This window comes from Lynx rufus, unplaced genomic scaffold, assembly GCF_022079265.1.
Source record: "Lynx rufus isolate CCGP_SWC_20201006 ecotype Redwood Valley unplaced genomic scaffold, mLynRuf1.p SCAF_2, whole genome shotgun sequence".
NCBI classification, from domain to species: domain Eukaryota; kingdom Metazoa; phylum Chordata; class Mammalia; order Carnivora; family Felidae; genus Lynx; species Lynx rufus.
In genome coordinates, this window is record NW_025814834.1 from 97,892,966 (window position 1) to 97,920,118 (window position 27,153).

The window sequence follows — 27,153 nt, forward strand, 5'->3', positions numbered from 1 at the left end:
AGAATGTTCCTGTGGCATCTTGTTTCATGTCTATTTTCTGGTGTTGGTGGTGCTTGTTTTAACAGACATGTTTATTTTTACCCTCGGGGTCACTGCAGCTCCTTAACATTACTGTCAATTTCCGGTCCTAGCAGTATGGTTAAGATGGACTTGGCATCAGTTTGGAGGTGCAATGTGGAACTTGGCACTTCCCTTGTTTTTGAATTTTGAGGTTTTTTGGGGTTTTTTGAGGGTTTTTTGTTTTTTGGGTTTTTTGTTTTTGTTTTTGTTTTTTTGCCTTTTAAAATGGGTTGTTCGTATTCTTATTTGGTTCCTGTGGCCATCTGTAGCTCAAATGGAGGGGCTTCTTTGGCTTTTAAAATATTCACATCCATGGCAAAGGAAAAGTAATTAAGAGCCAGAACACAAAACTGTCCAGAGAAGAACTCCCTTCTGGGTTTTCTCCCTTCTTTATGCCTGATAAATGGTGTCCATCGTGGCAGTAACAAGGCACAAATATAGATAAGCCTCTTCTTCCTGAGATTTTCCCATTAGAATGCAGACACTGTCAAAACTCCTCACATGGTGTTCTTTAAGAGAAAAAAAAATACTTGGGAACAGATCGAAGATCTTTTTTCTCACAGTTTCTTTCAAAGCTCAGTGAAAATGCATATAGTTCATTCCAATTACCCGTTTCCAAGCATTTTTCTTTGAGGAGCTCTTCCTAGTTCTGCATAGAATATTTATTGTGATGTAATCATAACTCTGGTGCAGTAAGTGTTGGTTATTCTTTGGGTAGAGGAAGATTAGTCTCACTCCCAGACGGGCATTCACACAAGTAGCAGTTTACCGTAGAAGTTGACTTTAAAACTAAATTGTACAACGTGGGGTGAAAGTAATGGACTTTTAAAGGCTCTGTTGAGAAATTTCCATCTTTATACCAGCAAAGAAGGCAGACACAAAGGAAACTGTTGGAAAGATAAATGCACTGTGGTCCGTAAAAAGGAAGGAACACATGCTTTATGCCTCTATTTAATTGACTGTTGGGGCAGAGACTAAAGTGAGAAAACCAGGAAAATAGCTCATTTTAAAAACCTCTTTAGAGCCAGTGTGTCCTAACAGGACTGTAGTCCCATACTCTATGGGATGGGTCAAATTCCCACGTACATCTGTGTGTGTGTGTGTGTGTGTGTGTGTGTGTGTGTGTGTGTGTGAGGGAGGGAGGGAGTGGGTTGGGGGTATGATGGTCTTGATCCTCTTTTTGCCCCAGTGCAGCTCAACTCACCCAGCAAAAAACAATGTTAAGTCATTACTGTTTATGATTTTCAAAGTCCAGAGTCTATTTGGAATAGAAGATTAGTTGGAAAATGCTTCCCAACTTCAGAGAGAATCATGGCTACAGACTTAGGTCCTAGGATACCACGTAGACTGGGGCACATGGAACCTGGCAGGGTCTAGAGAGTGCCCACTGGTTATCAGCCTTTCTTCTTACCCAGGTTCTGAGCATACTGAGAAACAAAACAGGGAACAGGGAAGACGAGGGCAAAAATATCACCATAGTAACTGAGAAAGACTAAGTTGAAGGGAATAGCTTTGGGGTGAATGTCAAATGGGCTTCCAAATGAGCTGGTCTACCCAGTCCGTAAAGGCCAAAGAGGGGAAGTTTCTTGTCCTGAGGAGCATGGCCGAACACCTATTTGCTATAAGCCATTCACTCCCAAGAAGGAAAAGAAAGCAGATGAACAATGTGTGTCTGCTTTATTCTTCCCAAATTAACCAATCAGGTCACTCCTTTGAGGATGAGGGACTAGAGGTTGAGAGAGGCCCAGAGTACCCTTAGTTCCCTTTGTGTGGAAAGAAACAGATGGGCAAAAAAACATCCCCCCAGTAATCTTCCTTGAAGTCCACCCTTCCCCCGACCCCAAAAAATAGTCACTTCAGGATTCTCCAAGATCTTTGAGGCAAGAGTGGAGTAGTTAAGTGGCACAGATGTTTGGGGCTGCATGGGTCACGTGTTGGTCATCAGCATGGGCAGTGACTGGGGATGTTTCACTGTAGCTTGTGTTTGGGTCGTACATAGAAAAGTGATACAGACTTGACCCTCACTCATAGTCATGTCTTTTATTTTTAAAATTTTATTTGAAGTAATATGCCACAGAAGAGCTACGAAATAGTACAGACTTTATATTTACTCTTCACCTAGTTTCCGCTAATGTTGATTAACTTGCATACCTACAGTATAATGACCAAAACCAAGAAATTAACATTGGTCCAACACTATTAACCCATGGTTTGTTTTTGGATTTCACCAGGTTTTCCTTTTTCTGTTCCAGGATCCTATCTGGGATCACACATTGCATTTCATTGCCATGCCTCCTTGGTCTCGGCTAGTCTCCCAACAATTCCTCATTCTTTCTTTGTCTTTTGTGATGCTGGCACTTTTGAAGAGGACCCGTCAGCTTTTTGTATACTGTCCCTCAATTTGGGTTGGTCTGATGTTTTCTGATGGTTAGATTGTGGAAGACTACTTGGAAGTGATGTGCTATCATTTTTCAGTGCATTATATCAAGAGGTGCATGATGTCAGCATGTCTTATGACTAGTGATGTTAACTTTGATTGCTTAATTAAGATGGCGTCTGCTGGGCTTCCCCACAAATGACTGTTTTTCTCTTTGTAATTAATAGATAACTTGAAGGAAATTCTTTGAAACTATACGGATATCTTGTTTCTCCTCAAACTTTGTTCACTAATATCAGCACCTGTTGGTATATCTCTCCCTTACTGTGGAAGTTATTCCTGTGGTGTTCTAAAATTTCTATTCTTCTGCAAAATTTCTTCTGACTTTATTATTTGGAATCTTTCTGTAATATATAGCTGTCCCTGCTCCTCCAAATGTTTATTTAATCATTTATTTATTTGTATAAAGGTGAACTGGTGGATATTTACTTCATGCTGTGGGTTCTAATCCAGTACTGTTGTTAATTTTGTTGCTCAGATTGCCCTAGCTATCCCCTGGGAGACTGACTTCTGTATCCTTTCAGCATGCCCTATCTTTTTTTGAAGACTTCCTTATTTTTTGGCACCACAAGATAAGATACTCCAGACTCATCTTAATTTTCCCTCTCTCAGCCTTGTTTATCACTTCCCCATGGTAGTTGTGTATTTTAAATGAAAAACAAAGGGTGCCTGGGTGTCTCAGTCAGTTGAGCATCCAACTCTTGATATGGGCTCAGGTCATGATCCCAGGGTCGTGGGATCAAGCCCTACACTGGACTCTGGTAAGCGTGGAGCCTGCTTAAGATTCTCTCCTTCTCTCTCTACCCCTTCCACCTGCTCACATGCACGCTCTCTCTCTCTCTAAAATAAAAAAAAAAAAAAATTTAAAAAACCACCTCAAGTCAAGGACGTTGACTTTTAAAAAAAAAATTTAATGTTTTACATATTTTTGAGAGACAGAGCATGAGCAGCGGAGAGGCAGAGAGAGAGGGAGACGCAGAATCCAAAGTAGGCTCCAGGCTCTGAGCTGTCAGCACAGAGTCCCACATGGGGCTAGAACTCATGAACCACGAGATCATGACCTGAGCCAAAGCTGAAGTTAGACACTTAACTGACTGAGCCACCCAGGTACCCTGGAAGTTGACTTTTCTTAGGTACGTATTATGGACTGACACAGTCATAGGTGCTTTGCAGTCATTGTCACCTTAATCATCACATGTTAGTCTGTTGGGTTGGTACACCTTTCTCCCTTTTCAAAAGTGCAAACAGGCTTAGAGAAGTTTAGTGTGTTATCTCAGTGGTAAGTCTAGTCTAAGCCTGTTGGACTTCAGAGTCAATGTTTTTTCCACCATGCAAAGAATTATTCAGAAGCAAAATGAAACATGAACATTTTACTTATTCACTTCAGCTTGCCCCACCTTGGTCTGTAAATGAGAAGATTAAGATTTCTTCAAGACCCAGAACTTAATGGGAGAAATTAATGGTAGACCCTGATCTTGCACTTAGGCTAATATTTCTTTACATCTAACACTGTAATTCTTCTAAGGTGATTTTTATTGGTAAAAAATTAAGTTTAGCAACTTCTAACAATTTCAGTTTATTATTGAAACTTCCTTTCCTTGCTTTATGAGACATACAATTTCCCACTGAGTTTGCCAGCAACGATGAGTTGCCACTCATCTTCGAGCTTAAGTGATCATTTTGGATAGGTCAAGAAATAATACATTACAAAAAAAAAAAAAAAAAAAAAACCTGAACAGGAGCCCCTTGTACTACCAAATGCCTTCCTAGTAAGTAGTGCTGCTTCTTGAACTCCCAAGTTATCTCTTTGGCAATATAAGTTCATTTGAAAATGGTGTTTTCTGAAAGAAAAATCATTATTTTTTTCTTTCAATATATGATGATTTTAAGAAGACTTAGAAAATCATTAAATTCCTGAAAGTACATCTAGAAAAGTATAATTAAACTCATAGGGGAAACAGGTTACCGCATCAATATTTATAATGTGCTTTAAGAGGCACTCTTGGCTTCTTCAAAGCAGAAAATATGGGAGAACAATGGAGCACAGGCAGTATTTTGGATCTACCATGGCTTAAACAAGGACATCACATGAACTAACTAGCCTTCTTACACAAATAAGGTGGTTTCTGGTTATCTCGCAGCCACTGTAGAAAAAAACCCCAGGACCTTGTGACAGAGCATGTCAGAAAATGTTGACTGCTAGGGACAGTTGCACAGATACACTGTGGAAAGTGGGGTCTGCCCAGGGTGGGGTCTGCTCCATTTTGGCTTACATACAACAGAACCACAAGACCTCTAAATGTGAGTTTTAATCAATCTGCATCCTGCCACACTGGAAACAGTGTTCTTGTAGTGGTTCTAACTGTGCCCTTTTTTTCCCCCTCATTTTTGCCTTCAAGCTGTGCCTATGTCTTCTGTTAGGATGTTTGTGTATGCTGTGAAGAATGTACTTTCTACAGAGACAGTTCAATTAAAAAAACATAGTAAAATATGGATATAAAATTCTCCAAATAGTTTAAAGCCAGCAAAGGCCTTTGGTCGAATCTTGAACCCAGAGATCCTTTCTGACATTCTTCAAAAAGCAAATGTTCCGGGGATGCCTGGGTGGTTCAGTCAGTTAAGTGTCTGACTTCAGCTTAGGTCATGATCTCACAGTTCATGGGTTCAAGATCCACATCAGGCTCTGTGCTGACAGTGTGGAGCCTTCTCAGTATTGTCTCTTTCCCTCTCTCTCTGCCCCTCCCTTGCTTGAGTTCTCTCCCAAATAAAAAAAAAAAAAAAAAAAAGGTAAATGTTCCAAACTGTGGGTTGTATTTCTTATAGAACTAGAGAGGAAAGACCAGGTGAAAGGGATAGGTGTTATTAGGTATAGGTGATTGGATTTTGATAGAACACAGGTAAGCAAACTCTGACCCTTGGACCAAATCTAGCCCAATACTTGTGTTATGAACTGAACTGTCCTCCCAGCCCCCACCAAATTCATATATTGCAGTCCTGATCCTCAGTGTGGTTGCAGTTGGAGATGGGGCCTTTGAGAATAATTAGGGTTAGATGAGGTCCAAGGGTATGGCTTCCAATGGGATTGACCTTTTTATAGGGGAGGGAGAGAGATGCACAGGAAGGTCCCTATTAGGACACAGCTGACTCTAAGCCAGGGAAGCGTTCTTACCAGAAGCTTAATTTTTGCCAGCACCTTGGTCTTAGCCTTCTAGCCTCCAGAACTCCGGCAAAATTTCTGTTGTTTAAGCCACACAACCTAGGATATTTTATTGTGACAGCCCAAGTGGACTACTGTGGCCGATTTCTATAAAGGAAACTTTATTGGAACACAGCCACCCCCATATGTTGTGCATTATCTTTGGCAGCCTCCATGATAAAATATCAGAATCAAGTAGTTGTGATGGAGACTATTTAGCCTCAAAAGCCAAAATGTTTACTATCTAGCCTGTCACAGAAGAAGTGTGCCAACCCCTGGGTAGAAACTTACCATGTACAGTGTTGCTTTTAAACAGAAAAAGCCACCCCAGTGGGACATGAATGGGCCAAAGGGAAGAAAGAAAAACCCCTCCTGACAGGTACTCAAACTAGCCCTGGCCTGATCACCTCCAGGAGTGTTTTGGTCTTCTAAGCTGGTCATTTCACACCCAAGCTAAGTGGTTGACAGTGAACATTCCCACCTTCAATCGTTGAAGTCCTTGGAGAGCAGGCAGAGGAGCCTGTCCTCAAATGAGGCTGATAGGACAGACCTATTGTGACAGGGAGGTAGCAATGGACCAAATGGGGTCCAGGAGAAAAGTGGAAAGCAGTGAAGAAAAACTGGCTCATCTCTCCTTCTCCATGGCCGTGGATCATCAGAGTTGTCACAGCCTTCACCGTGCAGGGCAGAGCAGGGGCTGGCCTGTAACGCCGAATGAAATCTTTGCAGGTAGTGAAAGCCTTCTCCCTGGATAAATTGTTTTGTGCATTTAGAACCTACATGTGCCCGCTCCCTCCCCAAAGTGGCAGTTGGGAAGTTTCGGCCACCTGTGTCTGAATCATCCGGGGTTGGTTCTAGGAATCTGTATTTAAAGAATGCCCAGGTAACTCTTCTGCACAATGATGTCTGAGAAACACTGCTTGGGCAGTTTTTACCTGCTGTGGTTCTAGAACTTTCCAGGTCCCATCTGGAGAGCGGGTGCATGTTATAACAGGCCCCTTAGTGAAGTGCACAGGAAAGAACCTCGAGGAAGGAGAGTTTGGGCCAAAGGTATCGCCACACCAGTGATTTAGCACATTAAAGATTTTTGCACTGTGTGCCACCAGCCAGGTCAGCCTAGAGACTTCCAGGTCAGAATGCCAGCCTCGGAGCCATGGTTTAACTCTCCCTGATGTTGTATTCCTAAGCCCTGACCACTTCTGGGCTGATGTCAACCAGAGTTGTTCCAGGTGCCTTTTATTCTGCCTGCTCCATCTGTGGTGACCCAGCTGTGTTAGGGGCAGGCAGAAAGAGCTGGACTCAAAGAGAAAACACCATCTTTCTTCTTCTCCCTGTATAATCAATAATTCAACCCTGTAAAGCCCGCCCGATGCCTGATGGAGCGCCTGCTGCAAAGAAGACGACAGGAGCCATCCAGCATCCACACTAACTTCTAACGCTTCTTTCTTTCGTTCTTTCTCCCTGCTGCCCCGTCTCCTGGTCTGCCTTTGGTTTTTCTTGATCTGAATGCAAACTGAGCATGTTGGCTAAAATGTGACCCAAATATAGTCCAAGAGGAATGGAGACAGAATGGGAAAAGGAGCCAGTGATTTTCAATGATGGAGCAGATCAGTAATTACTGAAGTCGCTATCCCCTCTGAGGGATGTACCGTGGTGTGCATAAATTCAATAAGTAGCCACTTCTGTGAATTAAGGGTTCAAATTAGAAAACACACCATGGACAGATAATAACAATAAAAATAGCAACAGCAAACGCTTATATAGCACCTACTTTGTGCCAGGAACTTTTTCCAAGTTCCTTAACTTGGAAAGATCGTTTCTAGTGTCTGTAAAACAGGGAGGACACGTGGTGGTACTGAAATGTGTTCATACCATCTATTTGGATGCATTTCCTCCCACTTTACATTTAATTCCAGTGTGTAGAGCACATATGATCTAATCCCTTTTCCCCTGTTTCCATGTTTTATGATTTCAGCCTAACTCTTGCAAGCTTGATTTCCTTCAAAGTCTAATTTCACTAGTCCCAGGAAATAGGTACCATTGCTACAGTGGAATGAATTTCCCTGGAAGTAACCTCAGTATTTTATTTTACCTTTCCTTCATTCCTCTCCATGGCTATCATTATCCTAAATAAGGCAGATTAATACGACTGACTTACTCCAGGAGAACAATTTGTGGTATTTTGAAAGCCAGTATAACCACCTATCTAAATCCAAGAGTTCCTCTCCCAGGAGGCCATCACCCCTCGAAAGACTTAAAGAGGATTAACGTGTTAAGTGCTGGGGCTCTTGTTCAATTTGGTGATAGTGGGTGGTATGTTCCATAAGTACACTTCTGGTCCGCAGATGGGAGCTGTGAGAAATGACTTGGCACAGGCAGGACACGTCCCTGTGTCCCTGCAGGGTGGGATGGCTGGGAGCAGGCCCAAGCTGGGATTAGCCCAGCCGTGGGTGATGGACAGCACTTCATCACCCTGTCGAGCCTGCCAGCTCTGGGTCTGAAAGCCCATTACCAAGGCATTGCCTTTCACACAGGCCTGTTTCAAGCAAGGCCTGTGGGTTTGTGCTAGCTTTCTGTAACCTCTGTTATCCAGGCCCCACCGGCCTAAGAATAAAATTTGGGGTTGCTACTAGTCAGAAAAGTACCCACTATCATGGGGCTTATGGGCCCCCTTTAAATGATCCTTTTTTCTTCTGTGTTCTCCCCTTTTCCCCTTCATTCCCTTATTCATTCATTCAGTATTTTTTGAGCCATTTAGGTATCAAGCAGTGCTCTAATTACTAGAGCTACATTCTATTAAAAACGATTTGATAGTAAAAACATGTAGAACATTAGAAGTGATTAAAAGAAAGGTCATATGGGGAAGGAGCATCCCTCAGATATTTGGGGAAGTGTCCAAAAGGTGACTCGCTGCTGCTTTTATTTATTTTTTAATGTTTATTTATTTTTGAGAGAGAGTATAAGTGGGGGAGAGGCAGAGAGAGAGGGAGACACAGAATCTGAATCAGGCTCCCAGTTCCACGCTATCAGCACAGAGCCCGATGCGGAGCTCAAACCCACGAACCGTGAGATCATGACCTGAACAGAAGTCAGACGTTTAACCGACTGAGCCACCCAGGTACCCTCACTGCTGCTTTTAGACGCTGCCATCTCCTGCAATGGGTGGCTGCTGTGGGCTGTAGGGCATTCACAAAGGTGCAGGTGAACCAAACCCATGACCATCTATACCTACTACTTCTTGCCCACGGTGCTGCTGAAGCCACACACAACCGTGGCCGTATTGATGGCACCTGCCTGAGGTTCTAGGGAAGCCCCAAGGCCATGAGGGCTGTATTGTGGTGCAGTGGTATGGACCCTTGTCTGCCCTCCTGGAGCCATGTGCTGCTGTGTACTTCAAGCTCAGGTCAGTCAAGTGGCTTACTCCGTGTATAATTTCCATGTCTATTAATTTGTCATTACTGATACAGTCTACAAACATATTCCCTCTGTACAGCATTAAAATATCACAAATGAAGCACAAGTGCTTCCTGACTGTGGCCCATTTCTAAAAGGATAACCACTTCTCAGTGTATAGCCTTATGGCCCCTTGTCTCTGACATAAACTCACACACATAGCACACACTGCAAGAGCACACATTGTATTACTTTTTTTTTTTACATAAATCGTACATGTATATCATTTGGAAATCCATTTTTCTACTTATTGAAAACCACATCAGTATATGGAGTGATTCAGTCAGTATAATGAGCCAGATAACTACAGAATTCTGCACATGACCTTCAACTGGTGTTTAACATCCCACAATATAAGTGCATCCTTTTCCTCCTAAGGGTGTGCACGTGCAAAAGTGTGTTTTGTTTTGAAGGGTAAATGCTGAGAAACGCCACTGTTCGATTTGTACATTTCAAATTAGTGTAGATCCTTCCAAATTGCTGTTCTACTCCTCCAGCAGCCACGAGAGTGCACTTTCTGGTTTCCCTGCAGCCTCTAACTCTCTGGGGCCGAGACCCAAGCTCCTGGGGACTGGGTTCAAGGGAAAATGAAAAGACAGACACAAGTGAGTACCTCTGCCCAGTGACCCCGAGACTTAGGTTTGGGGCCAAGTTTTCGTGGCTCTCTTCTTAAGGGTGTGTTTATTCCCAGAAGCCCTCTGGTGGACACAGACAGGAAGGGATTTGTGCCAGACACAGAAGGCATCTAATAAAATGATTCTTTGGGGCGTAATTTATTTCAGGAGGTTAAAAAATATATGTGCTTCATTTGCATTGTTCTGATTATAAATGATTAAAACTAGCTGTACAGGGGTTTTTTTCTAACCCTATCCCATGGCCACCCAGTACCCCTCCCCAGAGCAACCAATATTAGTATATGTGCTGCTAAAGTGAGCACCAGAGACAACCACTATTGCCTTTTTCTTGTGTATTCTTCCAATAATATGAGTATGTATGCAAATTGTATATATGTATATGTACTATTTGCCATTTGTGCCCATGATAATTTTCAGTATTTACTCTGGTGTCATGTTTTATTTTTTCATTAAAAAAAAATATGGAGCTTATTCCTCCTCCTCTTACAGCCGTGTAGCATTCCATCATGTGGATGAGCTTCCGGCGTTTATCAGGACCCTAGTGATGGATAGTGTGATTGTCCTTTTCTTTTTTCTTTTTTTTGCTGTTGCAAATCCCTCTGATATTAATAACCCCATATATAGTCATTTTGCATGTGTGTGAATTTGTATATGTAACTTAAACTCATAAAATTGGAATTGCTTGGTCAAATTTCATAATATTGATACCATAATATTGCATTCGTGGAATTTATACCTATTTACTCTCTCAACTGACAGTGTGGAAAAGGGCCTATTTCCCAAGACTCATGGCTATATGGTGATCAACTTCTGATCCTTGCCCGAGTGATAAATAATAATGGTACAGTAAAACCTTGTATTGCAAGTAACTTGTTCTGCGAGTGTTCTGCAAGATGAGCAAACATTTTTAGCAAATTTTAACTTGATAAATGAGCGATGCCTAGCAATACAAGTGGTACATGATGCCAAATGTCGCATGACCACAACGAGACAATGGGTTTTTTTCTGTCTCTCTAGCACACGTGTGCGCGCTCTCTCTCTCTGTGTGTGTCTCTTGTGCGTGCTCTCTCTCTCTCTCTGTCTCTTGCTGTGGGAATGTGGGTGATTGTTTCCCATTCTCAGATGCTCAGCCTCAGGCCGCGGTGTTTGGCAGAAATCAGTGATTTTTTCAGAATGTTGGAAGGTGCCCACAACTGGCACTGGTGTATTTTTTGTCACTTCAAAGCACCTGTGGACAGTCCTTGCTTTTCCATACAAGGGTAAGCTTAGGAATGCTTTGTTTCATTCTAGGTAAAGCTGCCTGCACATATAGTCCCTTTTCTCTGCCCCATTATTGCCAGTAGCATCAAATACAGTGTATGACAACAGCTTTTTAATACTGTACTGTAGTCAGCATCCGTGCAAGTGTACACAGTGGCCCCCATGCAGAAAAAGGTTGAAAGGAAAAGCGGTAAGAGGAGATGATTACAGTGGAAGTTAAGAAAGAAATCATCGAGAAGGATGAATGAGGTATGCAAGTGGCCAAAATTGCAAGATTTTATGAGAAGTCGATGTCTGCATCTCCTATACAGAGGAGGAGGAAAAGGTGGAGGAATCCCTCTCCTCAAATGAGATTAGGGAGATGTGGAAAATGTGGAAAACAGTGCAAAATGTTGTAGAAAAGCAACACCCAAATAAGGCTGTAGCAGTGCAAGCAATGAATTTCTTTAACGACAATCCTCAAAAGGAGGCAAAAGCAAGTGTCACTGAATAGGTTCTTTGTTGCACGAAAGGAAAAAGATTCCATTGAGCCAATAGATAGCAGTGATTCCATTGGTGATAGTGAAAATTGTCCTACACAATAACCCTCCTCTCTTGTCTCCCTCACACCAGCCACAAAGATTTTCAACGATCAGTGCAGGTTAATTTGTTTATTTTTCTGTGTATTTTGCTTTTTCTTTATTATTTTGTATTCTATTACAGTATTGTAATCATTTTTATATGAATATTTTGGGGTTGTGGAATGCATCATCTGAATTTCCATTATTCTTATGCAGGAATTCGCTTTGATATACAAGTGCTTTGGATTACAAGCATGTTCCCGGAATGAATTATGCTCGCAAACCAAGGTTTTACTGTATCTCAATGTAGCTTTAATTTGTGTTTCTTTTTACGGAGTGAGAGTAAATCTCTTTTTATTGTTTCAAAGTTCACTTTATTTTCTTTTCTGTAAACTTTTGATTTGCTTTTCCCATTGTTCTAATGGGTTCTTTTTTATTCCTTACTGATTTCTAGGACTTTTTACATATTAAGTAATTTTGCTCTTTGTGATTTGAGTTGCAATTATTTTCCCAATATTTCACTTTTTAGTGATTTTACTAGACGGAATTATTTTTTAAGCAAGACTTTTATTTTCCCTGTTCTGTATCGATAGCACTCTTTTGGATATAAGCACTCTATTTATAGACTGAAATAAAAAATAATAATGACAAGGAAACAACTTCTATACTTTTCAAGAGAAAAATGTAGTGTCTTATGGACTCTCCTAGAACGTGAAATATCACTGAATCATGCTCTTTTTAAAATGATATGTTAAATCAAGTGCCCATAAGAACAAATTTTCCTGCAGTTTACCTCTGGTATCAGTTTATCTCCCGTACCTTTGTTATACATTTATTAATGAAAGAAATTTGTTATTTTACTTCAGGGAATTGCTCACTGATGCTATTTTCTTTTCTTCTTTTTTTCTTTTTTTTTTTTTTTTTTTTAGTAATTTGCTTTTTACTTTTTGTATTTTTTTTAAAGTTTTTATTTAAATGCTAATTACCATGCAGTGTAAGATTAGTTTCAGGTGTATAATATAGGGATTCAGCACTTTGATAGAACACCGGATGCCCATCACAGCAAGTGCACTTCTTAATCCCCATCACCTGTTTTACTCCTCCCACCCACCCATCTCTGCTCTGGTAACCATCAGTTTGTTCTCTATCGTTAAGAGTCTGGTTCTTGGTTTGCTTCCCTTTCTTTTTTTCCTCCCTGTGCTCAGTTGTTTTGTTTCTCAAATTCCACATATGAGTGAAATTATATGGTATTTGTCTTTCTCTAACTGACTTACTTGGTTCAGTATAATACTCTTTAGCTCCAAACACATCATTGCAAGTGACAATGGCTAATGGCTATTATGGCTAATGGCTATTAGCTTTATGGCTAATATTCCATCACACACACACACACACACACACACCACAACTTCTTTATCCATTCATCAGTTGATGGATACTTGCACTGTTTCCACAATTTGGCTATTATAGGTAATACTGCTATAAACAAAGGGGTACGTGTATCCATTTGAACTACTATTTTTTATACTTAAGGTAAATATCTAGTAGTGCAATCGCTGGATCATAGGGTAGTTCTATTTTTAAACTTTTGAGGAGCCTCCATACTGTTTTCCAGAGTGGCTACACGAGTTTGCTTTCCCACCAACTATGCAAGAGGGTTCCCCTTTCTCCACAGCCTCATCAGCACCTGTTGTTTTTTGTGTTGTTAGTTTTAGCGATTCTGACAGGTGTGAGGTGATGGTAGCTCATTGTAGTTTTGATTTGCATTTCCCTGATGATGGGTGATGTTAAACATCTTTTCATGTGTCTGTTGGCCATCTGGATATCTTCTTTGGAAAAATGTGTATTCATGTCTTCTGCCCATTTCTTAACTGGATTATTTGGCTTGGGGTGTTTTAAGTTCATTATGTATTTTAGATACTAACCCTTTATTAGATATGTCATTTACAAATATCTTCTCCCATATCGAAGGTTGCTTTTTAGTTTTGTTGATTATTTCCTTTCTGTGCAGAAGCTTTTGATTTTGATGAAGCCCCAATAGTTTATTTTTGCTTTTGTTTCCCTTGGCTCTAGAGACATGTCTAGAAAGAAGTTGCTATGGCCAGAGAAGTTACTGCCTGTGTTGTCCTCTAGGATTTTTATGATTTCAGGCCTCACATTTAGGTCTTTAATCAATTTTGAATTTATTTTTGTGTACCATGTAATAAAGTGGTCCAGTTGCATTATTTTGCATGTAGCTGTCCAGTTTTCCATGCACCATTTGTTAGATTGTCTCTTTCCCATTGAATATTCTTTCCTGCTTTGTCAAAGATTAATTGATCATATAGTTATGGATTCATTCCTGGGTTTTCTATTCTGTTCCATTGATCTATTTGTCTATTTTTTGTGCCAGTACCATACTTACAGCTTGATCACTACAGCTTTGTACTACAACTTGGAAGTCTAGAATTGTGATGTCTCCAGCTTTTCTTTTCTTTTTCAAGGTTGCTTTGGCTATTCAGGGGCCTTTTGTGGTTCCATACCAATTTTAAGATTGCTTGTTCTATCTCTGAATTTTTAAAATTTTTGCACAGTTTAATTCATTAATCTTTTCTTTAATGGTTTCTGAGTGTGCATCATAGAATAGCCTTGACTACTCTTAAATGACAAATCTCACAGGTCCCAAAGTGGTTTTTAGTACTTTTATGATTTTTTTCAACATTTACATCTTAGAGCCACTTGGAATTTATCCTGATAAGCTGTGAGTGATGGCACTGGTAAATACTTTTAGGCTGTGGTCTGACCCTCCACACTTAGCAACCTACCTATTTCCTTTCAGCCTGATTACTATTCTTTATGCCTACCCCTTGCCTCTGCAGAATTTTTCCCGTGGTTTTCTTAACCACTTCCATCATCACACGTCACCCTGACTTCCTCACATCTAAACTCAGGGACATTTACTTAAAGCTCCATAGGTGCCTTTGTGATGTCTAGTCACACACTCCTTGTAGGGAAATTCTCAGCATTCCCCAAGACCACTTCCTGTTTGTCCCCAGCCCTCTTCCCCATCCCATCCTCCCTGCTGTAGAGCCTAGAATGGAACTGGAAGCCTCCTCTTTCTCTGAGACTCTGAGGTTTGTTTTTCTCTTCTTTGCATATTATAAACCAGCACCACTTCTGTCCCAGCCTCACCACGCAGCTCCGTCCCCAGGTTCTCAAAGGCAGTTTTAGCCGGACATTTCTACTGCTTTGATTTTAAAAAGATGAGTAAAGTGCCTGTTTTCTCAAAGTTCTTTTTAATCTTGAACTTGCCCATTCCTACTAGTATAACACCTCCTACTCCTTCCTCTACCTCTGCCAACAGTTGAGTATTAGAGCACCATTTCTTTGTTCTTCTTGAATAACTCCAAAGCCAGGGTCTTAATACCCCAATGTCAGCTGCTTGCCCATCAGTTACTTTTGATGTCTTGTTAGCTCCAAATTTCCTTTCATCTGGTTAGAAATCTTTTTAATCACCTCTGATTTCATCCACAGTATCTCTAGCTGTAGTCTCCAGGACTTAGACTCCACTATGGAAGGCTCACAGTGGTCTATGAACAGGGCAGCTGCTCTGAACCTCGTGGATCATGGGCAGATCATTCCAGACTCTCTTTACTCCTGGACCTCCTCATGGTGCCCTGGCTTGGAGTGGCCACCCATTCAACTAACATGTCTTTCTTGCATCAGACCCATTTTCTGTTTTCCCTCTCTCTGTGAGGTAAATACACCTTTGAGGGGGTGGGTGGGTGGAGCTTACAACTTTTCCCTTCCTAGAGTCTTTTTTGTGGTATCTATTCATGAACTACCTTCTTACAGGCTTTCATCTGGCCATAAATCTGCGCCCCCCCCCCACTACACACACAGACACACTTGCCTTACAAAGATAAATGGCTTCTAACTAAAGATGTGAGGGTATGAGCAAAAGTACAGATTGTGGTTCTGTTGGTACATCTCTTTGTAACTTCAGGCATTATTTTTCCAGGGTTTTGAAAAAATATTTTTTTTATTAAGGTATAATTCATATTTAACATTATTAGTTTCAGGTGGACAACATAATGATTCAATATTTGTATATCATGAAATGATCACAATAGTAAGTCTAGTTAACATGTATCACCATATATAGTTGTAGGCTTTTGTCTTGCGATGAGAACATTTTGAGGGGGGGCAGGGGTGGAGACAGCATGAGTGGAGGAGAGAGGTGGAGGGAGGGAGGGTGAGAGGCGGAGGGAGAGAGAGAGAGAGAGAGAGAGAATGAATGAATATCTTAAGCAGGCTCTATGCTCAGTGCAGAGTCCAATACGGGGCTCGCTCCCATGACCCTGGGATCATGACCTGAACCTAAATTAAGTATCAGATGCTCAACCAACTGAACCACCCAGGTGCCCCATCTTGTGATGAGAACTTTTAAGATACATTCTCTTGGCAACTGCCAAACAGACAATACAGTATTATTAACTAGTCACCATGCTGTACATTACATCCCTGTGACTTATTTTATAACTAGAAGTCTATACTTTTTGACTCCCTTCACCCATCTCCCCCACCTACCACATCCCATCTCTAGCCACCAGTAATTTGTACTCTGTATCTGTGCCTTTGGTTTTCGTTTTTAGATTCCACATATAAGTAAGATCATATGGTATTTGCCTTTCTCTGTCATTTTTCACTTAGCATACATCCTGAAGGCCCATTCATGTTGTCACAAATGGCAAGACTTTGTTCTTTTTTATGGATGAATAATATTCCATTATAGATATGTGACATTTTATCTACTCATTTGTTGATGGACATTTAAGTTGTTTTCATTTATTAACTATTGTAAATAATCCTTCAATTAACATAGGGATGCATATATCTATTCAAAATAGTATTTGTGTTCTCTTCAGATAAATACAAGTAGAACTGCCTAATCATATGGTATGTCTTTTTTTTAATGTTTTTGAGGACATTCCATACTATTTCTATAGTGGCTGCACATGTTTACATTCCCACCAACACCGCACAAGAGTTTCCTTTCCCAAAATTTTCACACTTGTGATTAGTAATAACCAACCTAACAGGTATGAGATGGTATTTCATTATACTTTTGATTTGCATTTCCCTGATGATCAGTGATTTTGAACATCTTATGTACCTATTGGCTACCTATAGGTCTTTGGGAAAATGTCCATTCAGAACCTTTGCATATTTTTTAGTTATAATGTTTTTTGCACTGTTGAGTTATATATGTGTTCTTCATATATTTTGGATAGTAATCCCTTATCAGATATGATAAATTTTTTTCTTCATTCAGTAGGTTGCCTTTTCATTTTGCTGATGGTTTCCTTTGTTGTTCTGAAGTTTTTCAATTTGTTTATTTTTGGTTTTGTAGCCTTTGCTTTTGATGTCAAATATAAAAAAATCCTCATGAAGACCAATGTCAGAGAGCTTACCTCCCGTGATTTCTTCTAGGAGTTGTATGGTTTTGGGTCTTACGTTCAAGCCTTCAATCCTTTTTGAGTTAATGTTTGTCTTTGGTGTTAGATACTGATCCAGTTACACCAGCATCATTTATTAAAGAGATTGTTTTTCCCTCATTGTATATTTTTTACTCTTGGCCTGTAATTGTTCATAGTTGTCTCTTAGGATCCTTGGGGTTTCAGTTATAATGTCTCCTCTTTCATTTCTGATTTAATTTACTTGAATCCTCTTTTTTCTGGGTGGATCTAGCTAAAGGTATGTCAATTTTATCTTTTCAAAGAACCAACTCCTAGTTTATTCTATTGTTTTTCTGTTCTCTATTTCATTTATTTCTGCTTTAATCTTTATTATTTCCTTTCTTCTGCTAACTTTGAACTCAGTTCTATTTCTAGTTCCTTGAGGTGTAAGGTAAGGTTGAGACTTTCCTTATTTCTTGAAGTAGACATTTATCACTATGAATTTCCCTCTTAGAATTGCTTTAGCTGTTTTCCAGGAGTTTTGGTGTGATGTGTTTCCATTTTCATTTGTGTAAAGGTATTTTTTAATTTGTCTTGATTTCTTTGTTGACCCACTGATGGTTCAGTAACTTGTTTAATCTCCACATATTTGTGAATTTTCCAGTTGGCTTCTTCTAATTGATTTCTAATTTCATACCACTGTGGTCTGAAAAAAATGCTTGATAGGTTTTCAATCTTAAATTTCTTAAGACTTGTTTTTGTGTCCAAACATATGATCTATCTTGAAGAATGTTCCATGTGCAGTTGAGAAGAATGTATATTCTGTTGCTTCCCCCCACACACATTACAATATTACTGATGATATTCTCTGTGTTGTACTTTTATTTCTGTGACTTATAACTGGAAGTTTGTGAGTCTTAATCCTTTTAATCTGCTTCACTCATCTCCCACCCACTTCCCCTCTAGCAGCCACAAGTTTGTTTTAAGGGTGTTTTGTTGCAAGTGATTGTTGCCTAGGCTAGGGGAGGACAGGAAAATGGTGCCCACCAGCACATTTGTTCCTGAGAAATCTCCTAAAGATCCCTGCCCCTAGAGCACAAGTTTTCTAAGATTAGTCAAGAAATCTCCTTTACATACACGCCAGGTGCTTTTCAACTACTGTTTCTGTGCTGTGTCTCAGGCCAGTTTATCTGGCCATCTCTTTCTGGGTGGGGACTTTCTTTCCTATTTCCGTCTGGTTCTCCCAGAATTTAGCCCTACTGATTTTCAAAGCCAGACATTGGGGGGACTTGTCTTCCTAGTGCAAATCCTCAGGGCTGGGGCTACCCATTGTGGGATCTGATCCCCTCACGCCTCTGTGCTTGTGATGTCTCTCTGATTTGTGGTTATTTGCTCCAGGGTTTTGCTTTTCAATCCCTGCATCTCTATCCCTCCTACCCTTATCCCATGTGCCCTTTTCTCTGTGAGGAGTTGTGGAAGATCTGTTCTGCTAGCCTGCAAGTAATTTTCAGTTAGTTATATAGATGTAGTTATTGCTTTGGTATAGCTGTGGAATGAGGTGAGCTCAGGAACCTCCTACTAGTAGTGCCATCCTTTCCATCTCCCTTGTTGCTTTCTGATGGATGTAAGTAACACTGAACCAGATGGAATGTTCTGTATATGTTAAGGCCTAGGTTTCCTTGTTGATTTTCTGTCTGGATGATTAATGTAAATGGGATATTAAAGTCCCCAAGTATTGTACTATTTCTCCTTTAGGTCTATTAATATTTGCTTTACATATTTAGGTGCTTCTATGGTGGATGCACACTTCTTTACAAATGTTCTGTCCTTTTGCTGGATTGACCCCTTGATGTAATGCCCTTCTTTGTCTCTTATTACAGTCTTTGTTTTAAAGCTTATTTTGTATATGCGGATCTGCAATTAGTTGTTATAGGCGGTATATAGATGGGTCTTATTTTGTTGGTGTCGTTTAATGAAGCCACTTATATCTTTTGACTGAAGAATTTAGTATTTGTATCTAAAAATTGTTTTCTGGCAGTTTGGCAGTTTCTTCGTTCCTTCTGTGGCTCTCTTCGTTATTTGATGACTTTCTTTGGTGGTATGCTTACAGTTCGTATCTCTTGTATATCTACTTATAGTTTTTGCTAGGTTGTTACTGAAAAGCTTACATATGACAATTTATATCTGCAACAGTCTACTGTAAGTTGATGAGCTTGAAAGTGTTCTAAAGCTCTACATTTTTACTTTCTCCCCTCCATTTTGTTTTTTCATTTCACATTTACATCTTTTTTTAGCCTATGTATCCTTTAATTACTAATAATTACTAATTACTAACTACTAATAACTACTAACTAGTAGTTATTTTTACTACTTTTGTCTTTTAACCTTCATACTAGCTTTATAGGTAATTAATCCACTACCTTTCCTATATATTTATCAGATTTATATCTTTTATATGTTGTCACAAATTAGCACCCTTTCTATTCAGCCTAAAGAAGTCCCTTTAACATTTCTTGTAAGGCTGGTTGAGTGGTGATTAACTCATTTACCTTTTACTTGTCTTGGACACTCTTTCACTTCCAAGTGATCATTTTGCCATGTACTCTTGGAAGTTTTTTTTTTTTTTTTTTTTTTTTTCCTTTTAGCACTTTAAATATATCATGCTTCTTGCTTCAGGCCTGGAAAGTTTCTGCTGAAAAGTCTGCTGATAGTGTAGTTGGAGGTTCCCTTGTACATAAGAAGTTGTTTTTCTCTTGGTGCTTCTAAGTCTCTCCTTGTGTTTAACTTTGACATTTTAATTATAGTGTGTCTCTTTGGGTTCACCTTATTTGCAACTCTCTGGGCTTCTTGGATGTCTCTTTCTTCCCCAGGTTAGAGAAGTTTTCAGCCATTATTTTTTCAAGTAAGTTTTCTGTCCTTGTCTTGTCCTTCTGGGTTTCCTATAAATGAGAATGTTAGTCACTTGATGTGGTCTCTTAGGTCCCTTAAACTACCTCCACTTTTTATTTTTGCTGCTCTAATGGGGTGAGTTCCTCTGCCCTGTCTTTGGGTTCACTGATCCATTCTTCTGCTTCTGCTAGTCTGCTGTTGAAACCCTCTGGTGTTATTTTCAGTTCAGTTATTGTGTTCTTCAGTTCTGTGACTTCTCCTTGATACTGACATTTTTCTCTTTGTTGAAGCTCTGTGTTCATCCCTTCTTCACCCAGTTTGGTGAACCTCTTGAGGAACATTACTTTGAACTCTCTCAGGTAAATTACTTACCTCTGTTTCTGTAAGGCTCTTTCTGAAGTTTTATCTTGGTCTTTTATTTGGAGCATATTCTTCATTTTGCTGGACTCTTCTTCGTGTTTCTACAAGCAGCCTATGTTTACTTTAATAGTTCCCAGCAGCTGAGGATGTGCCAAGCCCGCTCAGTGTCCTCAAAGGGAAGATCTCAGCACCTAGATTCAGGCTGATTGGAAGCCAGACCTTTATCCACCACCTTTAAGAAATAAAAATATCTGTGTATACATATTAGTCCTGTGGAACAAGCATAAGCTCTCCTGGCCAACAGAACAGATGATCTTGAGGTATCCCCTGGGAGGCAGTCACAAAAATCAGGGCTGTCTTTGTGCATTCATTACCTAATTAACCTTCCTCATCATCACTCCTGAGCCCTATAGTTAGGCTTAAAAATAAATACCCAGCCATGTCACTAAGTAAAAATGCAAACTGTAAATCAGCATCTAGGATGTGACACCAGTAACAAATCTGTGTGTGTATGCACATACACACTTTATTTTTCCATGGGTGTGTGTGTGTGTGTGTATGTATGTATATGTATGTATGTGTGTGTGTATGTATGTATATGTATGTGTGTGTGTGTGTGTGTATGTATGTATATATATATATATATATATATATATAGAAACAGGCCCAGAAGGAGGCCTTCCAAACTGGCAAGAGTGGTTACCTTTGAGGAGCAACTATCTGGTCAGGGGGCATTTTCACCTGATCTCCCTGGGCTTTTTTTGTTGTTGTTTACAGTGAAAAATATATTATTTCTTTTTAACTTTTACAATTCACTTAAAGGAAGAAAGTTTATTGAAGTTGAACTAGCAAATGACAGTAAAATTTCCTAAAATGGGCAATGGATAGAACTTAGGGAAATCCATAAATGGGCAAAGCCCCATAGCAGGTTTCTTGGAAATCATACAGCACCTCTCTCTCTCTCTCACACACACACACCCTCTGTGTGGACTTTATCTTACCTGATAACTCTTACCAGAGCAGCTACTGTCCAGGATTTTCTATCAGTGTTAGAAAATCCATCCTTTCAAATGTGCAGTTCTAGAACAAAAATGACTTAAAATTGTATGTTCCAAAGTATTTCTTTAACCTCCCACTTGGAAGTTTGAAGTAGCTCAGTTTTTTGCCATTTCTCTATAACCCAAAGCAACATTCATAAGGCAGATGAAGGAGGCACAAACCAAAGCCTTGCCTGCAAACACACATCCTTGCAGGGAGTCAGAGAATAAGGACCCCGGCTACTGGTCGAATATGCTGGAGCCCTCAGGTGTGCGGGGAAGTTCAGAAGCTAAAGCCATTCATTCACTTCCAAGTCCAGTTTTGTAAGACATATTATCTCCCCCTCCCCATCCCACCCTCCCCCCCCCCCTAAAAAACATTTTTTGTGGTTTCTTGGCTGGCTACTTTGGTATATATACTAGTAAGGATATGGATGGAATGGAGCCAGAATTCTAGGTTCAAATCCCAACTTCTCCATTTTCTAGTTTGTAAACTTCTCTTGCCCTTATGCTTCCCATCTGTGAAATGGGGATCTCCCTTGTAGGCTTGCTGTAGTGATAAATCAACTAGGACACCATAGCCCTCTGTAGAGTGTCTGGAATACAGGAAAGCCTTTAAATGAAGTTAGTATTATTTGAATTAAGGTTCCAGCTTTAATAACTTAAATGATTAGTCAAGATAACCTAACTGGTGACTGTGCTGCAATTCCCATGTGTCCTATGTGCTCCTTTATGTGCCTACACAGTACCTTACTAAATGGTGGCTGTGGATGCTAACTAGGCAGGTAGCCATATATTCTGAGGGCAAAGCTTATTTCCTGTAACCAGTATCTTCCTGGTAAACTGTCAACATCAGGCCACCCCGTCACTCTAGTGGACCTTGAAACCTCAGAAAAATAAGGGCCCCTTCAGTAGGGATCTCATGGGAATTAGTTCAGGGAACTCTAGGATTTAACACATAGGTGACAGCCTTCTCTGTATCACTTATAATAAACATCTCATTCTCCATGGCATGAGATAGTTACAACAACGACAAAAGGCAAATATAAGTTGTGTGTGAATTTTTTTAAGTGAACTTTGATTTTAATAGCTCTTTGCTGATACCATTATCTAATAGCTTTTGGAACAATTTGTCAAAAGTTACTGGAGCTGTATGGTGAAGAAGCCATCGTCACTTATATTTGGGGGGGGGGGGGTCGGTGTGCTCAGTGAAACAACCGAAAGTACCTTGCTGGTCCCACCAAGTAGCTGGGCTGTGGGAGGAATGAGGAGGAGCTGAACCTTGGCCAACTCCAGTTAACCCCACTTCTTGGGTTGTGTTGCAGGGATCATGTACCGCAAGTCGTGTGCCTCCTCAGCAGCCTGCCTCATCGCCTCCGCTGGGTACCAATCCTTCTGCTCCCCTGGGAAACTGAACTCAGTGTGCATCAGCTGCTGCAACACCCCACTTTGCAATGGGCCCCGGCCCAAGAAACGGAGCAGTTCTGCCTTGGCCCTGCGGCCGGGGCTCCCCACCACCATTCTGCTCCTGAAACTCGCCCTCCTCTTGGCTCACTGCTGAAGTTGGAGATGCTCATCCCTCCTGCATTGTCCTTCAGGCCCCTGCTCCCCAAGCTTCTCCTGGGTGTCCTTTTTTTGTGGGTTGGGAGGGAGCGTATTCTCTTTCAGTTCCTTTGCAAATCAAAGAGCTCGGTGTCAGTTTTTGTAAGCTCTGAATAAATTCAGTCTGACTTTTCAGTGTGTACTTGAAGGGAAGAGGGGAGTCCAAGTCTGTCCCCTATTACCAGAGGCAAGGTCGGGCTGGCAGAATCAGTCCCTAGAAGACACTTCGGGAGGCATCCATTTTTTCCAAGGCCCCTCGCTTCCACTCCTGTCCCTCATAGGGGCATGGTTTATTTTGTCACTGCGTGTGTCAGGATCATGTTGCTTTCATTGGGGGCGCCAGTTAGTCCTCAAGGCTTCCATAGTTGACATTCACACTTCATGTTCCTGAAAACCATTCCCTGCGGCAGAGTTGGGTGGTTTCATCTGCACGTTGGGTTCTGCTGCCTCAAGACTCAATTGCTGGGGCTTGGAGTCTGGCTCGCCCCCGTTCTGGAAAGTGCTCAAGTAAACCTTGTTAGTTCTTGCAGAGGAACTGCCCCGGGAAGCGGTGAAGATGAGGGGGCGGCGCGCCGAGCGAGCGCTGTCCGCAGCAGAGGTGACGCGGGCACGCAGGTGTTTGCTGTGGTTGGCGTGCGGCAGCGTCAGGCGGCAGCGGAGCACCTGCCCGAACACCCTGCGGAACTGCTGCGAGGACACGTTGTACAGGAGCGGGTTGATGACCGAGCTCAGGTAGAAGAAGGTGTCGGAGAAGGGGAGGAGGATCATGTACGCCCGGAAGTAGGACTTTGTCCAGTCGTGCTTGGGTTTGGCTGCGGCCATAATCCTCCGCACCTGGTTAGGCATCCAGCAGACAGCCAAGGTCACAACAATCAGCCCTGAGCAGGCAAAAGGAGAGACCGACACAAACAGCATGAGAACAACAATCAAAGCCACAAAATATTTAGCTCCCCAGCTCTGTGCTTACTGGCCAGGAAATGCTACCAATTTTTCAGTGTTGTGCTCGACTGCTTCTTTTGCCACTAGCAAAAAAGAATCGAACAGTGTGTTTCAAGGCTGGGGGAGTTGACTGTGTTAAAGACCATTAAATGCTTTCGACTATTTATGCATACCTTTTGATGGCTGTTCATTTAAAAAAAAAAAAATGTTTTCATTGTTGTGTATCCAGAAAGCATTTTATATAGTCCAGTAAAATCTGTCATTTTGTTTTAAGGAAATAGATGTATACCCTATGTCATATCAGGTGAAACAATATTTGTATTTCAAAGAATGTCTACATAAAGACAACCCAGTGATATTTTCAAGACAAATGGAAACGGTGTCCCTTGTAACAAAGAAGCGTATTTAGTGACACTGATTTTGCATTCAATTTCAAGGGACACAAAACCGGGAATAGCCTGTCACTGACAATGGTTTTTGAACATGTCTGCTCCGTGCAGTGTGCACACCTGTAATTCTCATGCTCCTATCTGCAACAGCACTCTGTTTTTAGAAATTTTTAGTTATATCGTCTATTCACCCTCATGGGGGAAAAAGACAATTACCCACAGACAACAGATCTAAAACCCCCTTAAAGTTTAGCCAGTAGTGTGCTCATTGCCTGTGGCACTGAACTACGGTAAATGATCACGCCCTAAAGGGACACCACTTGGTGACCCCATGAGATCAAAAGTTGACTGAATGGACATGCTTGCATGTCCACAAGTTTGCTTTCCAACTTACACCATCTCTATTTCTATGACCTCTGACAGAGCAAAGGAGCATTTATCTACAGTGACAAACAAAACATCCAAGAAAAGGAAGATCAGGAATCTGCACATTTGCTCTTTGCTCTGAAGCCAACACACCAGAAAGTAAGTTCCTCTGTAGAGAGCTGGGATCTTAAAGCTGTATTTTGGATTGTCAGAAATACTTCCTCCGTTTCCTAAATTTGATTACTATAATAAGGAAAATTCATTCACGTTTTGAACTTTTGTATTTTCTAGGAAACCACAAGGAAGCGATGGTTGGCAATAATCCCTTTCTGCCTCTGATCCATAGTAAATATTTCATTGATAAATGCTCCAGGAAAACCAGCCATGTCTATGCAACCAGGGTTCGCCCTCCCACACACTTAACTGAGCATGCCCTACCTGATAGCTGAGCAGCCCTCGGTATGTTCTCTGCCCCGGAAATAACCCAGTTCCCTGAACAAATCCTCCAGAAATCCCAGCTGTCAGCAAAGAAGGTTCTGGAAACTCTGCTCCCCTGATCATTTCTAAGCGTTTCTCTTGTCAACCCTCAGCCCAAGCTGGAAACACAAACTTACTTGCTTATCTCTTTCCTTTGTGTTTGCTTCCCTGAGAACATAAATCTAAAAATACAATGAGCAAAGTAATGTATTGATCTGATGAAAAAGCAAAAAAAAAAAAAAATCACCTTAAGTCAAGAGTATATTCTGAATCAGCTAGTTACAGCTGCTGGAAGGGAACAAAAATCACTATTTTTCTGTGTTTAAATACTTGCACAAGAAAGCGGGGGCTTTTTTCCTCCCACTGCTTTGAGAAGGATGCTTCCAGACGTGTACTTTTCGAAGTGGGTTCATAAGTTACTTCTCCTTGTTTTTAGCAGAAGCAGTTCTGACTGAAAGGTTCATCTCATTAACTGAAGCAGCTGGGAAGCTTCCCCTACCTAGGGAAGCTATATGTCTTCACAAAGGTTTAAGTTCTTTTCTCTGCCACTGCATTTCAGATCAGTACAACCATCTTAATCTGAAGACGTATTTCCCAGAATATGGAAATAGAGCACAGGATTTTAGGTGTGTCTTATGATCCCCTGTGGGAGGCCATACTTCAGGCAGCAAGAATCTAGCAAGGGGACAAGAACCCACTTGTACTTACTCTGGTTGAACACAGCATCACTTTTCAAGCCCAGGGAAGAAAGGCAGTGAGGAAAGGGGCCAGGGCTGTGGGGTAAGTTACAAAGTCGTTATTTTTGTGTCCTTTCTTTGTCCCTCTCCTATGTGCGTGACCCTTATGCTGGTTACCTTCACCCCCTACACCCGGCGTCAGTTGTCCTTGACTGACCTTATTGTCTAAAGAAGCAGAGTGCAGTAAAAAGCAAGAGCAGATATCTTGGGTGTGAGGAAAGGCAGAAGACCAGATGAAGAGTTGTGGCTTGATTTGTCGTTTTAGCCAGGATAAAATTTTTGGTCTGAAATCGAAATGAGCTTGTCCATAAGTGGAAGGTAACTTATTCTAAACAAGTTGCTGAAAATAGGGAACCAGACCCAAGATTCTCCAGTGATGAGGAAAGGGGAAATCTCTGCTTTCTGGGTGTAGAGTAGCAAGGTAGGATAGCAAAGATGAACTTGGAGAACAAGAGAGGAGAAATTGAGTTAGAAATCCACAGAGGTTAACAATTAAGCCTCAGAAAGGTCTTGACACATAACCAGGAATGAATTGAGTGTTCCCTCTGCCAGGTTCTGTGCTAAGCACTCTGTGTTTATTTCCTATGTGTTTCTCGCTTCTGATAATAACCTGGTGAGATCAAAGCTGTCATTATCTTCATTGTACAGGGGAAGAAGTCGTGTCTCAGGTTAGTTGCCCACATCCTATAGCTAGGACACAGGCTTGCTAGGCTCCAAAAGCCATTATACATCTGTGTTTTTTTGAACGACACAGTATAGTTTCTCCTTTTTTCCATTTGAAAAATACAGAAAATGCAGGCAAGTAAATATGAGCCATTATTCCACCCTGTAAAATGGATGTAAAACAGCACTGACCACTAGAAATACAATGTAAGCTACTGTGGTGGCTTACAACTTAAAATTTTGAGTAGTCCCATTCAGAAAGTAGAAAAACAGGGTAAATCTATTTTAATATGTTTCTTAACCCTCCCACCACAACTAGAGGTGGGAAAAAGGGCTGGTGTCTTTCCTCCTTGCTTTGAAAGATAATTTTGTTCTAGGAAAATGGAGGATTAGGCATACAGGCATCCACCACAGGTACTTGTGACATGTGCCTCCATGGGCCATGTAATAGAAGTTAGCCTCTGGTTGGAAGCAAGGGGGAACAAACCAGCCCCCTTGTAAAATTTGTCATTTTATAAGGTAATGGCTCACTTTTACATTTGAAAAAAAAAAGTGCATTGAGATGACATTGAGACTGTCGTGTCCCAGGTAATTTTTTATTAGGTTGTGTGCAACTAGTTCAGCTCTAGTCCCAGCTACTCTGAGACAAAGCTTT

The 27,153-nt window shown here is 40.9% G+C and overlaps 2 protein-coding genes across 2 annotated transcripts in view; one reads left to right on the top strand and one right to left on the bottom strand.

Moving 5' to 3' along the window:
* LYPD1 (LY6/PLAUR domain containing 1) overlaps positions 1 to 22,908 on the top strand; it is a 35,897-nt gene extending 12,989 nt beyond the window's left edge. Inside the window, exon 3 of the mRNA XM_047085352.1 lies at positions 22,651 to 22,908. Within this exon, the coding sequence (XP_046941308.1) occupies positions 22,651 to 22,886 (236 nt within the window). The 3' untranslated portion in view covers positions 22,887 to 22,908. The remainder of the gene's footprint in view (positions 1 to 22,650) is intronic.
* Positions 22,909 to 23,299: 391 nt separating this feature from the next.
* Positions 23,300 to 27,153, bottom strand: part of GPR39 (G protein-coupled receptor 39) — a 193,368-nt gene continuing 189,514 nt past the window's right edge. Inside the window, exon 2 of the mRNA XM_047085351.1 lies at positions 23,300 to 23,805. Within this exon, the coding sequence (XP_046941307.1) occupies positions 23,300 to 23,805 (506 nt within the window). The remainder of the gene's footprint in view (positions 23,806 to 27,153) is intronic.